This window comes from Eublepharis macularius, chromosome 11 (genome assembly GCF_028583425.1).
Source record: "Eublepharis macularius isolate TG4126 chromosome 11, MPM_Emac_v1.0, whole genome shotgun sequence".
Lineage (NCBI taxonomy): Eukaryota > Metazoa > Chordata > Lepidosauria > Squamata > Eublepharidae > Eublepharis > Eublepharis macularius.
Window position 1 is genome coordinate 68006708 of NC_072800.1, and position 15323 is coordinate 68022030.

The 15323-nt window shown below is 43.3% G+C and overlaps 1 protein-coding gene across 1 annotated transcript in view; it reads right to left on the minus strand.

Moving 5' to 3' along the window:
* Positions 1 to 12366, minus strand: part of LOC129337947 (LIM zinc-binding domain-containing Nebulette) — a 195594-nt gene extending 183228 nt beyond the window's left edge. The window contains exons 1-2 of the mRNA XM_054991971.1: positions 12144 to 12366; positions 10128 to 10222 (exon numbers count right to left, since the gene is read on the minus strand). Of these exons, the coding sequence (XP_054847946.1) occupies positions 10128 to 10222; positions 12144 to 12212 (164 nt within the window). The 5' untranslated portion in view covers positions 12213 to 12366. The remainder of the gene's footprint in view (positions 1 to 10127; positions 10223 to 12143) is intronic.
* Positions 12367 to 15323: the final 2957 nt, after the last annotated feature.

The following is a 15323-nucleotide window of genomic DNA, read 5'->3' on the forward strand; positions in this document are numbered from 1 at the left end:
ATACAGTGATGTCTAGGGATGGCTTATTTGGTTGAGATTATGGCTCTCATTGCTGACACTGTATTTGCCCACAATACCCTCCCTACTACTGAATAACTTGCATTCCTCTAGTGCAGGTGTAATTCTTAACCATAATTATGAGGTTAGAGAGTTATGAGAATTTAGTTTCTTCATGGTTTAACTGTTACGCTTGCATTTTTCTGCTTTTTTAAAAGATAGATTAACGTTAAAGCTACAATTAATTCCATACAAGTGTTTATTTGTGGAGTTGTACCTAAATCAGTACAGCTATGCAAAAAATACATGGCAACTGAAAGCACTGGTATATAACAGCCCATATTCTAGCAATCATTTTATCAAGAGAAAAAGAATGGCAGGAATCTTAACCACTTTAAAAAAAAAATCAGGGGAGAGTTTTTAAAAATGTACTTTAACTACACTCTTAATTTAAGCAAACTATTAACAATGCAAACTATTCCCTTAATATAACAAACACTCTGAAGAGCTAACACTATTTTTCCATGAGAGGGATTCTAACAGTTGTTTGTTGAAAAGCTGGCAAAGACTCACCAAAGGTCAACTGATAACCCTACTATGGCATTTCTTAACAGTTGTTTTTATGGCTTTTTCCTTTGGAAGTAAAAACAACCTGTGGGACTTCTTTGCCTTAGAAGTTTGATTCTATACAAAACTCCTTACAACATAGTCACATTTCATATAGTTTATATCGCCCACATCGGTGCCTGTATCACCAATCGACAGCAAGAGTCAATCATTCAGTTTATTACCATGCCTAAACTCAATCCCACCCCCCTCTTTCCCAGGCTGGTGATGAGGTATTTAAATCACTTCTTTGACATCTTTGCAAATACACAGAAAAGCTATGCCTGTAGTAGTGGATGTAACTCTGAAAGCTGACTGTTAATGTACAAATTGTTATTGTTTACTTGTAGTTACATATGGCAACTGATTAAATAAAAAAAAATTTAAAAAGAACACCATCTCAGTCTAGTGAGTTCTTCATTAGTCTTAGTCTGAATCATTTTTAAAAAGTCAGAAATTTCCTTCAATTTATTTCTGGGATCAAGCTTAGCCCTCAAACACACTGGAATTAGGAGTGTATATTTGATATTTCTGGTGTGAATATATATCTAAAAAACCATTTTATCAGTATTTTTCCAATAAATTTGTGCATCCAGAGCTATACTCAGGTTTTCTGAAGTACCAATAATTGGCTCCTGAAAAACCCAGGCAACAGGCGGGAGGGGAGAGGGAGGCAGCTCTACCAGGCAATGGGATCAGATTTCAAGACTAGCTCTAGAACTGTTTGCCTAATCATGATGATTGGATTCTCTGGTTTGATATTGTTCTTTTGGGCTTGCCACATTGACCTTGAGTTCTGCTTAGCTTATGTGGTTTGACATTAGTTCTGTTGGGCTTGCCATATTGCCCTGTGGTTCTGCTGGGATTCTCTGGTTTGACATGGGTTCTGTTGGGCTTGTTGGTTCTGTTTGCATTTGGAGGCTTTGGCCTAGTGGTTGTTCTTCTGTGCCTGACAATGGACTTCTCTGTCCTGGAGAAAGCATCGAATTTTCCCCATACAATGTAGACAGGAAGGATGACTTGTTCAGAGGGCCATAGAATTGGACCTCTTGATTCAATTTGTCTGAAACTTGGGGGTTCTTTAGTGGACAGGTAGGACTAGGTGTCATTTGCTCAAAAAAGCCACTCATGCCCCTTAGAAAAAGTATCCCATAAGAAATAATGGACCTGAAATTTTTCAGAATTCCAGGATGGGAACAAATCCAAATTCCAAAACAGTAGAGGGAACTCAAATAATTCAGAATACTAGTATGGATATTCTTCCTGAAAAATACCAGTATTTTTTCTAAGTGCACGTCCCTAACTAGAACAAAAAAGGCTCAGCCCAAACACATCAAGCCTGCCTTTTAAGCCCCATTTTCCTGCAAGTGAACTTTCCTTTCCTGTATTAGACTTTTTGAAGCTCTGCTTCCCCACCTCTCCCCCACAGAGAAATGATAGCACTTGCATACAGATTGTGTTGAAATTTTCTTTCACAATGACAATATGTAACCTTTTGGTTAAATAGCAGTGAACACCCACGTTAGTATTATGGCACAAAATTGCCAAACCTAGCAAAGCAATGATGAATTGAAAAGCTTCTGAAAAACAAAAGCTCATGCAATCCTGAATGACTATCAGTGCAATCATAAAAAGAACTATGGTGTTCTAAGTCCACAGAAGTCCAATATGCTTATAATTGTGCTGTGAGACATCAAACCATTTTGTGAACCAGCTTGTGATAAGAAATGGTCTTGGATTCACTGGCAATTTCCATCAGCACAGCACTAGTCCTCCACTTTGTTCTATAGTCCAGAATATCCCTAAAGTGCTGTTCCTGGGGGACAGGGGACCCCAAGAAAGAGGAATGAGGGGAGAGTTTGGGAACTGCCATAGGATGGGGGGGGGGGAATCAGCAAAAATCTCTTACACAGAAGTCTTGTACTGGATCCAGGCCATGCAATCTACTGTTTTTATGTTTTTTTTAAATGTAGTCTTAAGGGCAAGACCAAGTTCGTGGCTATGAATTTAAAGTATCTCCTTGCTACATAAATACTTCAACAATATGTGAAATATTTCACTAACAATTTCCTGCGCCACTCAGATGGAGTCCAATTAAAAAATTTAGTGCAACCCTGAACATACCTGTTCAGAACCAAGTCAGGCCTATTCAGTGGGGCTAACTCCCAGGAAAGTGTTCTTAGGATTGCACTGTGAGGTAAACCATCTGATATTCCTTAAGGAACTCAGGGTCAAGCTATATGTGCAGGTTTTTTGAAGTTGGGTTTGGGTGCACAGAATATTCTATATGGAGCAGAAAAGGACCTCTCTCCCGTGCTATTTTGACACAGGAAATGGCTTGAGGACTGAAGGAGAAGCCCCTCCCTCTCCCACAGAGGCATTTTGAGACCGTTTGGGCTCTCCTTTATTTTTTAACAGCCATTCTCCACAGCTCCTGTGTAGCTGCAGGGAATCCTTAGAAACAGACTACTTTCAGCAGAGCAAACATGTTAGTCAGCTGCAGCAAAAACAAATAGGAGTCTTATAGCACCTTAAGGGTTTATAAGTTCCCACACTAGCATAAGCGTTCACAGACCAAAGCCAACTTCATCAGATGTTACTTAAAATGCAGCAAATGTATTTAAAGGTTATCAAGACCAATATGGAAATGATTGCTTAGTATACAATGTTGTAAAATCCAACATAAATTTCTTACCCTTACTTACTTACATATTCATTCAATTTCCAAACTCCAACTCATTCTTTGTTCCTAAAACAACTCTCTATAATATCTTGTTTGGTTTAATTATTTTAGTTTAGTTAGTTTTCTGGAAACATTCCTGCTGGATAACCCTAACTTCTGTTCCCCACCCCCACCCCTAAAAAAACAGGTGCTGAGAGAAACAGTTTAAGAATGCCTGGCACAATGTTTACTCCACAGAGTTTAGTAGATACTTTTCAAAAGATCCTGGCTGTCTTGAAGAGATTTCAGGTTAGCTGGCTCTAGTATAAGGGCAGGTCTGAAATACAGAGATTTCAGTAGCAAGGTCTGATACAAGCTAACAAACATGTCTTTGTTGTATCCATTTTCCCAACAGGAAGCTTTCTTTCACCAGCAGGTATAGTCCAAGTACTGAAAAGATTAACACATACTGAACCATTCCACACGTCAAGTCAGACAGAACAATCCTATGCAGAGTTGAAACCTCCCAAGCCTGCTGACTTCTGCATGGGGGTTGTACTGTAAAGCCACAAAGTACTTAGCATTGGCAATACACATCTCACTAACAGCAGAACCAGATACATTTATAAGTTTCTCCTTTGTACAGAAATAACAAAACAGCACCTAGAATTACCAAATGTACAATGTATTTTATTTTTATTTAACAAAAATTTACATCCCACCTTCTTACTTTCATAAGGGCCACCAAGGCGGCTAACAATTTAAAACATATATAATAAAATCACATATTAAGATGATTCGAACCAATCAAAACAACAACACATCATTAAAACAGTTAAACCAGAGCTAAAAACATACAGAGACATAAAATCAGCAATTAAAACATTGGGCACAACAGAGGGATCACTGAGGAAATACCAAACAAAACAAGAAGTCTTCACTCACTGGTGAAAGTTAGCAAGGGAACAAATGAATCTCCCTGAGGACAGAGTTCCAATGAGGCCCTCTCCTTGGTGGTCACTCATGTAATCTCAGAAAGCAGGAGCACCCAAAGCAGGGCCTCCGAAGAGGACCACAGTGGTTGGGTAGTTTCATAAGGGACTATGTGATCCTTCAGGTATGTTGGTCCCAAATCAACACCAGCACCTTGAATTGTGCCCAGAAACAAATTAGAAGCCAGTGTAGATAGACCAAGACTGGAGTGATATGGTCCCTAGATGTCAACTGTGAACCAAGATTAACACATTTTTTCCATATTAATTAGATACCAAGGATAGGATAACTGAAAAGGCTAGGTGTAACTGAAAGCTCCACCAAACTGGTTCTCAATTATTTAGTAAAATTGGCCATTACAGAAAAATGCTGCTGAATATTTTTCAGAGATTAAACTTGTCAGTTAATGCTGTTTCATGATAAACATGGCAAACTTAAGTTAATCACCAGTTGTACACACAGCACTGTCAGTGGAATTCTAAGCAGACTTGTATCAGCCTGAGCTCACTGAAGACAATGGTCTTAGAAAAACACAACTCTGCTTAGGAATGAACTGTAAGTAACCTAGGCAGGTGGTTCTCTGTAATTTAGGTTGTTTCCTGATGTAAGCAGAAACAAACACTTAAGGCTGAACTCTTGCTAACACATACTGCTTAGAGCAAATGCCGACCGGAGCAACAGCTCTCTGCCAAGGTATAAAAACTGGAACTATTATTTGCATTAAGCAGTGCCTCCACCAGAATGAAACTCTCTCAACAAACCCTTATTCTTTTGAGCCATGAACCCATGCTTGACAGATCCTGTACATCTATTGCCATGAAGCTTGACCTCCAAGAGGCTTCAGTCTGGAGCATAAGCCCTAAAGGAAGACCAAACATCAAGACACATACAACTCTATATGCAACTATATACATACTGGCAACAAAAAAGAAAAAGGAGCTTAAGAAATTGACTTAAAGCAAAATAAAATGATGTTTATTTCAACTTTTTAGAGGACAGAATAACCCCTAAATTGGAGTGGAGAGCCCCGTGGCGCAGAGTGGTAAGCTGCAGTACTGCAGTCCAAGCTCTGTTCACGACCTGAGTTCGATCCTGGCGGAAGCCAGGTTCAAATAGCCAGCTCAAGACTGACTCAGCCTTCCAACCTTCCAAGGTCGATAAAATGAGTACCCAGTTTCCTGGGGGTAAAGTGTAGATGACTGGGGAAGGCAATGACAAACCACCCCGTAACAAAAGTCTGCCAAGAAAATGTCATGACGCGACGTCCCCCCATGGGTCAGTAATGACTCAGTGCTTGCACAGGGGACTACCTTTACCCTTAATCTGGAGTGGAGAGTACCCTCAAGTCATAGCTGATTTATGGCAACCCCTCGTGGGGTTTTCATGGCAAGAGACTAACAGAGGTGGTTTGCCATTACCTGCCTCTGTAACTCTGGTCTTCACTGGAAGTCTCCCATCCAGTTCAATTACTAACCAAGGCCCACCCTGCTTAGCTTCTGAGATCCGATGAGATCAGGCTCACCTGGGCTATCCAGGTCAGGGCAACCTCTAAATTACTGACCACTTATATACACAGTTCTGCGAAAGTGAAGCCCTTACATTTTTGCTTTCACTACTCTCTTCAAGAGTAGCTAATGATCTTGCCCTTGCAAGAGCTACAAAGCTCCATAAACTGTTCAATATAAATACACCTTATAGAAATAAATGTAACTGTGTTACAACTGGAACACTAAAATAGAGAAAAATCAGATGTTACTGTGGCAGCAACTTCCAAAGGAGGTCAGGATTAGGGCTAATATATTCAAAATAAAAGTTTGATCACTGGAATCACCCAAAGTTTCAAAGATGGTTTCAGGTAGGTAACTATGTTGGTCTGCAGTAGAACAGCAAGATTAGTATCCAGTAGCACTGTAAAGACCAACAAGATTTTCTGTATACCCTGAAAATCTTGTAGGTCTATAAGGTGCTACTGGACTCATATCTTGCAGTTTCAAAGCTGGTAACCCTGCCTATGGTCATTTAACCATTTCTTAACCATAAGGTAATATTCTTCTTGGTACATCAATTTTCTGAGCCCTGCCTGCTATGGCAAAACTCTAAGAAAGCATTTTTATCACAGTATCATTAGAAATCATCTTATCTCAGTATCAGGTATATGTTGCTAATGGAATATAGCTGTGACTGGGGGGGGAAGTAGTAGTCCTGCTGGCTCAAGTTCAAGCAGAGGCATTAGTTTACTGCAGAGCTGCAATCATGCTATGAATCATAGAAATTGGCTTCCAATCCAGCACAACGTTCACTGTATCCTGGCAGTTCCCTGAGGATCCTGACATTTTTAGCGCAGGTAGAGATCAAGAAACAGTCTACTAAAGGCTTGGAGACTAGAGCAGTTCTGGAAGAGTTCTCTGCCTCTCATAGCTCTTGTTATTCTTTTTTTTTTTGTGCATAAGGGAATCTATGATGATGGTCAATCTGCTAGCACAACGTGTCAGAAGGATGGGGCAAACAAAGTGTCTGTGGCTTCCTTTCACATAATACAAAAGGCCCTGCAATAGAAATTCTCTCCTTGATCAAACCATAGTTGTTGTGAACATGCCAAGTGTTCACATTTACCATCCTTTTCTTGCATTCTTCACACCTTCAGCACTTCTTACTACCATGTTTTAGTAGCCAGATCATTTTTTGCTTCTGTAATCATCCATCTACAAACAAAATGCATTACACGAATGTTCAGCCCTATTGCTTTATTCTTGCTCTCGCCCTAGTCCCCTGAGAATGCAATATGATATATAAACTAGGGTTTTATTAAAAGGTTACTATTTTACAACAGTACAGGATGCCTAATCTGAATTTCCAGCCTACTGGTAAACCCCAGGAAAAGGAAATTGTCTTCTTCTGGCTGTTCAAAAAAAGCAGTGCTAAGAGGTCTAGGATGCAGTTCCGTAATCAATAAAGTCCAAATGCATTTTATTTCATTGACCTCACTACTCTGTTATGGTGAAAACGTGAGATTGCAAGGGCTCACCCTTCAGACAACAGGCATGTTAAGTGTCCTTGACTCCACTCCATATTGCTCCAGCCTTAAGAAGCATGCCCAATTCTGACTGTTTTTTTACAAATACAGTAGGGAACCCATATAGCCTGACCTTGTGTTCTAATTAGCTTCTCCTCAGGTAACAATTGTGACAGCGCACCCACAACAAACAACTACTGCCTACACTAAAATACCTAACCCACTAGAGGCCTTCAAAGAATGCTGTGCAGAGTAGGTAAGAAAAGCCTCCACTTCTAGGGCAACTGGACACAAAATTTCTCACATAAAACCATTCAACTCTAAAGGAAACAACCCGAGCCCACATTGCTAGTCCAAGGAGTGGAAGGATACCCTCATTCTTGCAAATAAATACCCTTTTTTTCCCTAGTGGGGAAACTGCAAGGACTTGCGGGAGCTACTTTACTTTTCCCTGTATCCCATTCCCCACACTATTTCCTCTTTCCCTCATCCTGGCAGCCTTCATACGCTCAGCTTTCCCAACAATCTTCTCTCCTCAAACCCACTAACTAAACAACTTACCTTTTATCTGCCCCCATCTTCACCTATAGTTACTAATTAAATTATACTGTCTTTCTCTACAACGGGGACTCAAAGAAACTTATATCATTCTCCTTGCCTCTATTTTATCCTCACAACAACCCTGAAAGGTAGGTTAGGCTGTGAATGTGCAACTGGTTCAAAGTCACCCAGTGAGCTTCTACAGCAGAGTGGTAATACTACTCTGGCTTTGGGAGGGGGGTGTTGAACAGTAGCAAGTAGCTGGCCCTTAATGAGTCATGTAAGTCACATGGTATTAAGAAATCTGGTGGTTGCTTCTGGTCCTGGAGCCAATGAGTCCTCCCTCAAAGGCTAAAAAAGCCCTGAAAAGGGCCCTGCCCCTCCACCCTGCCTTTTACAGACAGAAACCAAGCTTGGAATACTTGCTAAACTGTTATGGTTGCATAGCAACAGCCACTGAGGTGCAGCTACAGGTGCTCTTTTATCATTTTGTTTTTTTTTAAATGCCCTAGGGTTTTTTTTTATATTTCTGATTTTTCTATAAACCTGGGGCATGTTTAAGGTGTGCAGAAAGATCTCTCTTGTGCAGGGTGCAGGGTTCAGACAACTATGTGGGAAGGAGGGACTCCTGCCTTCTTCCCCATGCCATTTTCCATACACAAAATAGCACTGGGGGGTTATTCCTCCACAGTGCCATTTCATGTCAGGAAAATGGTATGAGGAAGACAAGACCCCCTCCTCCCCCATGCTGCGTTCCCAACCAGAAGTGGGCCCCAGAAGCATTTCTAAATTGAGTTCCCAATATGTGGTTTGGTTATAAGTCCCCATATCAATCATGTGGCAGATGTAACATGTAGTTTGGCCCTGTCTTATACCAAGCCAAACCACTGGTCTATCAAGCTCTGTATTACCTACTCTTGATAGGCTGAGGCTTTAAAACGTCCCAGGCTTTCGTATCACTTACTACCTGCTCCTTTTAACTGCACTGAACCTGGGACTGTCTATATGCAAAATAGATGCTCTTCCACTGGCCCACAGGTCCACTCTTTAGTTAAAAAAGCTAAATATTGAGGGACTTGTCCAAATCGATTTTTTTAAGGAATTGGTTTTACACAGAATGGTCAGAGAAGCTTTTATATTACATTAATGCCAAACATGCATTACTGACTGAAGAGAAACAGAACTTGCTATGAAAGAGTATTATGTTATCGGTCATGGAAATATTGTTCCTACTAATACTAGCAACATGAACCAGGTTTTGATATCAATGCAAGCATTACATGTAAGGGCCAAACAAAACAACTAAAACAGACAAGCTCCCAGCAGGCATATGAGCCCTTGAAAAACTATCATAAAATAGACAGGATGTTGCTTTTCCATTTCCTCACAGGCTTTCAAAAAGAGATCTAGCTATTGATTTCATATGACATCAAAAAGTCAATCATCACTCAATGTCACACCAATGCCACTTTTATTGCTTCTGCGTTTTCTACTAAAGTCAGCAACAAAGGAGGTGAGCCATCATTTCAATTCACATAGAAATTAAGGTACATTATCACAATTTGGACTACTTATACTTAGGACACTTAGGAAGTTAGACTATACTACATGTATCAGCAGCATACACTAAAATATGCAGATGAGAACAGCTGACTTTTTTAAACCATGGGTATGTTATGTGTTCATGTCATGGATACCAGGTATGAATAGGACTTCACATACACATGGACAGGGTCTTTTCGAGGGTTATGCACTGGTACAGAGTATGGGCTCCTTATGTACAAAGTACTGGCACCTCTTGGGCATTTGGAACTTGGACTGAGAGGGGAGAACATCATCAGTATCGGGAACTGTTTTTTTTAGGAAAAAAAGCACTGTACTTGGGTAAAGACCCTGGGGTTTTTTTCAAGACTTTCAGGATAAACTAGGATTATATGCAGTATATAAACCAATTTCATATTCAGAAGCCATCCTTATATATCAAAACACATGCATACTTAATATAATGATACAATTAATGTCTTGGAGTCACCAGAGAATATTTTTGCTGATTCTCCCTCTTGCTGCAGACCTCTTCCCCCCCAAGCTTTTCCTGGGAGAACCCTTCACCTCAAAGTAGCATCCCAGGAAGGGCATTTTGGACTGCAGCTGGAGAGGGGAGGCAGGGAAGTTGTGATGCATACATGGCAATCCCTTTTGTCCACCAAAACGTCATGGTGGATCCAAATCAACTTTTGGAGTGCAAAGGTCTACTTGCCCTTTCGATCACACCCCATCAGATTTAATTCTGCATAATCTGATATTTATGATACTTACGCATTACAATATGGTTTCTTCTCATATCCTTTGTAGTTGTTCATGTTCAGAGCCATTTTGCAGACTTCGCAATGGAAACATCCTTTGTGCCAATACTGAAAAAGAATTGTTATTATTACACAAGGTATTACTGCCACTATTTGTCATTTGTATGTCCCATTAAAAAAACAACAACACTGGCACTCTACAGAAATGTTACTTTACAGTGGAAGTTAAAAGCTTTTAAACCTGCATATGCCATGAATTCTATTGCAAATATTTTCCATAATGCAAGGCATACACACACTCACGTCCTATGTTATGCTTTTATGAAGCTGAAAGCCACCTCAAGACTTTAGAGAGGTGGGGAACAAGTCAACAAAGTCAAATAAATGTACTGTTTGGATTGTGGTAGACAACTCTCACTCCACCCCCACCCCACTCCAGCTTAAAGAAAGAGGGGAAATACTTCTTAGAGAGGAGGGGGTGGGGTGAAACTTGCCCAGACTTCAGTGTTCTCTTCTGTTTAGAGAATAATCCTCAAATAAAGTCACTCAACAACTCTTAAAAGTGACTTGAAACCCCCCATTTTCTTAAACCCATATTCCAACAAACAGGTGCCCCCATCCTATGAAGCAAATCATACGAGTGCCCTTTAAGTTATTTTGCCATGCCATACATCTAGGGAGAGTTTGGGAAACTACCCCATTAGGTGTTTCATGTGCTGGGCAACAGGCCTTTTACATTATAAGCCTCTCCTCCTTCCCTCTCCTTATTCTGCCCCACACCCTTGCTTGACCCTAGGCTGACTTTTTCACACACACTCCAAAACACCATGCCTCTGACATATTGAATGCTGGTAGGAAACCCAGTCCTAAAAACAAAATTCTTCCAACCAGACCCATCCCAAGAACTGCATAGCGAACACAGCCTCTGAAACCTGCTTCTCTGACAAGCCACCCAAACTCTGAAGTCTCCCAGAGAGCCACTAATCCCCTTTTTTGGGCGAGGACGCATCTGTCATAGCCTCGGTGTTTGCTGTTTCCTTCAGACAATCGCGATCCGTGATCCCCGGAGGGGCGAGGGAGAAAGAATCTCGCAGGGCAGGGCAGGGCCCGCTCGGGCTGCTGCTGCGCCTCACCCCTCCGCTGACTCGCCTGTCAGTCACGCCAGGCCAGCGGGCTGCCTGCTGCTGCTGTTGCGTAAGAAAAGCATCTCCTGCACTGCAGCCCTGCTCGGACGCTCCCTCCGAGGGGCTTCGCCTCGCCAGCTAAAAGGGGGCCCGGGGGTGGCAGCTGCGCCGCGCTCGTCCAGGGAAAGAGCATCTGAAGCTGAGTCCAGGGCTGCGGGGCCTGAAGAGGGCCACGGGCTCCAAATCCCAGCCACCCAGCCGGGCAATGCGTCAGTCCCGGGCTGACAGACTCCTGAGGCTTTGCCCTGAGGGGAGGCGCAGGAGACTGTGAGGCGCTCGCTTAGCCCCTGCAAGGCTTGCGCCGGCCCCCTTCCCTCCAAGCCCCGCAGCCCAGCTCCCGAGGCTGGCGGCGGCGGCGAAGTCAGCGTCAGGCCACTCCACGCCGTTTCTGCGACTAGCTATTAAGCCTGTCAGCGGCTCCCCGGCTTCGGCAGCCTCCTTCAACTCCCCTCCCTTCACCCCTTCCCTCACGCCCTGGCCAAGTCCTCTCCGGAGAGCGTGAGGCCAGCCTTCAGCGGGCGCCTCACTCGCAGGGCGCCTCCGAGGCCCGTGGGGGCGAATGGGGGTGGCCTGCGAGCCTCTCGTTGAGCAGAGAGGCTCCATTTTCCTTCTCCTCACAGGAGGCCGTTAATAACTTCGGGCTGCTGGGGGAGGGCGCGCGCAACCCCCAATTCCCTCCGCGCCCCCTCAAACAAGCGCAGCGCCCCCCCCCCCCAGCGCCCTTGTGAAGGCATCTGCTTCTTCCAGCAGGTGAAGCGCCACGCGCTTGGCCTCGAGGGCGAGGGGAGCTTCGGCTCGCCCGCCTCATTCCGACACCCTCCTCTCCCCCCGCCCCAGGCGCGCACCTTATCCAGGCAGTTGACTTTCTCGGTCGGATAGACGACTTTGCCACAGCGAGCGCACTGGGGGTTCATGGTCACGCTGCCGTCCAAGCTACCCCAGCGGAAGCAGCCGCCCCGAGCCGCTGGGGCATTCCCTGCTCACCCCGCGAGCGAGCGAGCGAGCGAGCGAGCGGCTGCAGACGGGAAGGTCAGCGGCGGAGAGAGCGCGGCTCCAGCTGACGGTGGCGGCGGCTGCTGCGACAGAAGCTCAGCAGCATGTGCGGGCGAGTGGAAGGGGAAGCGCTGGCGGAGCCTCCGCCTCTTGCCTGCGCGCTCCGTTCCCCCGCAGAGCGGCGAGCCCGGCGCTGAAGGGCGGGCGGCTTGAGTCGAGCTGCGCTCTTCGCCGAGCCAGGCCTCGGCGGGGAAACGGCGCCGGAGCCCTTGTCGAGGAGAGGGCGGCGGGAAGCTTAGAATGGGAAGGGGGCACCGGAAGGCCGCTGGTTCGCCGCATAAAGTGAGGTTGGGGAGAGAAACAGAGGCAGGGGGCCCATTCGCTTTCCCTGCACCCGGCAACGGGCTATTTGCAAAGCCCAGCCTAGACTCTCCATTAGCTCTTTCGGCATTCCATAAGTGGGCCGAGCAGGTCAACTCGGAAAGTAGTTTGAGTTCAGTGAGGTTCATTTCCTTGTAATGATTTGGGGTTGCCTTGGCCGTATGTGTGCGTATGTGCCGTCCAGTCACTAATCGACTTAGGACGACCCCAGCTTTCAAGGCGGGTAAGAAGCAGAAGTGGTTTGCAAGTGCCTTTTTCTGCGGAATCTTCCTTGGTGGTTGCCCACTCAAGTACTGACCCTGCTTAGCATTCACAAGCTGACGAGATCGGGCTGTACCATGCCACCTACCCTCCCCCTTGGCCATATATACTGGCCTATATAGACTGGCAATTGACGCACCCATCAAGGTGCTCATCCTCTGCACGTTTGCTTGGAAGTGAATCCTAATGAGTTCACTGGAATTGGCTCCCAAGTATGAAGCTACCATATGCTGCTCAGTCTATCTCTTGCTCACAGGCAGCTCATGACCAGAATGCCTTTTGATAGGAGAAAGCAGGATGGGCTTCTGCATACAGTGCGCACCGAGCCAGGCCTCTTCCATAATGTAAATTATATTAAACTCAATAGGATTTGTTACTAAACAAAGGATTGAGTTGGAAAGAAAATTACACCCTGCTAAGTAACACCTTCACCCTGCCTTGGTAGTCCTAATTAGGCAGATAGGCAGGATATAAATTTTGTAAATAAATATATAACTTGAGAATAGCCTCCTATTAGGACTTCTTAGTATATACATGTACAAGTGGATTTTTAGTCTGTAATATTTTATAATGGCCATTTCCACATACGTTGGATAATGCACTTTCAATGCACTTTAGCAATTCTTTGGAAGTGGATTTTTTGTTTCACACACAAAACCCCAGTTCCAAATGATCACTGAAGAGCATTGAAAGTGTATTATCCAACGTGTGTGGAAACGGCCTAAATCTAAGCCTTTGTATAGGAAAGGATCAAAAACTGCAGTTTGAATTTGGACAGAGAAACAAGGAGCATTGCAGGATTGGAAGGAGACTTGGGACTGTGGGGGTGGCAGCTAATATTTGGGATCTGGTTTGCCTGCTTTCGTTAGGATCCTGCTTGCTTCCAGTATGCTCTCTGTTTATTTTTGTAAATATACTGCTGAGTGACAGCTGCACTTATCAGACCCAGTCCTACTTGGAGTGCCATCATGTAGGCAGATTACACCAGCATGTGCCTGCTCCAAGGCTTTTTCAGCAGAGGCTCCTGTGCGGTGGAATAGCCTTTTTGTGTAGCTAGCATATTGTTGGCAGTGCAAGACCAAGTTATTTAGACAACCTTCCAGTAGATGAAGATTTTCTGATCATCTGAAGTTATTTTAGTCTGTTTTATATGCAAGTTTTAATTGTTTTGTTCTGGCGTATTCTAAAAATTATTTTGACCCACAATAAGCCCTTTCTAGGAGAAAAGCATGCTAAAAATGTATTTAATTGATTGACTGTACAAGTTTCTTTTTTCTTGGCCACAAGTAACAACAAAAATACATTTTTAAAACTCTCATAAAAATGTAAATATTGTACTAAATAATATCAAAATTGCCCTGTAAGATAAAGACCAATATTCAAGTGCCATAAATGATGATGTAATACAGTCAACATCATTGCAGGAAATGACATGCTGATTAAAATAGTCTCTGCAACATTGTGCTATGCCAAAACTGATTGTGGGGGGCAAAAAATGCCTTTTTAAACAGCAGTGCTTGTTTCCCTCATGAGCTTGGGCAAGATTTCACTCTTCATATTTTCAAACATAGAACATTAAAATAAGCAGCATAGATTATCTTCAAGTACCTCTTCACCACAAATACAGTGGAGAGATTAAAAGGAGGCATTTTCATAAAACCCAGCTAGAATTGCTGAAGACATTTGCTGAGTCTTTAGAAAGGTAACTGTTCTATTCAATGGAAATTTGCTCAGACTGACTGCATAACTTCCAACAATGTTAATCCTTGCATGCCAAGGAGCTGCTTTTAAGTTTGTGGAAACAGACCTAAAATAATCCCCAGCTTTGTTACTGTAAGGACTACCATGTTCTTCTTTTGCTCTCTGCCTTGTAAAGGGACCTGTGAGTTCCAGTTAGAGCTGAGGAATTCTCAAAAGAAGAGTAGCCATTTTTGCTGTTCCATTATTGAAACCTGCTTTTCATCCAACTCTGCCTAATCCAGTTAAGTTCGTGATACATCATCACATTCCATTTTATGACTCTAAAATTGCAGACTAGGGGCTTCTTCATCAGAAAATAATGGCTTGGGAATACCAAGATTCTAGCTTAGTTCTGCCTAGGAAGTTACCGTTTAGTTTTTGGCACATACAAGCCTAAAGCTCCTTCACGTCTCACTGAGCTGTGGTTTTGGTATTGTGTCTGAACCAAGGTTTTGTTTAGAGAAGCTTTTAAATCAGAAAATCCATAAATAAGTCCTACATTTTTGCACCATAAATGATCTTGGAGTATAATTTAGCCTCTTAAAATGTTCAAAATAGGACTAATTTGCTTGCCCACAGATGCTTTCATCTAGAATTCCATAATAGAACAGATTGACTTGTTCAGCTTTATAGGAATCAAAGTAAGCAAG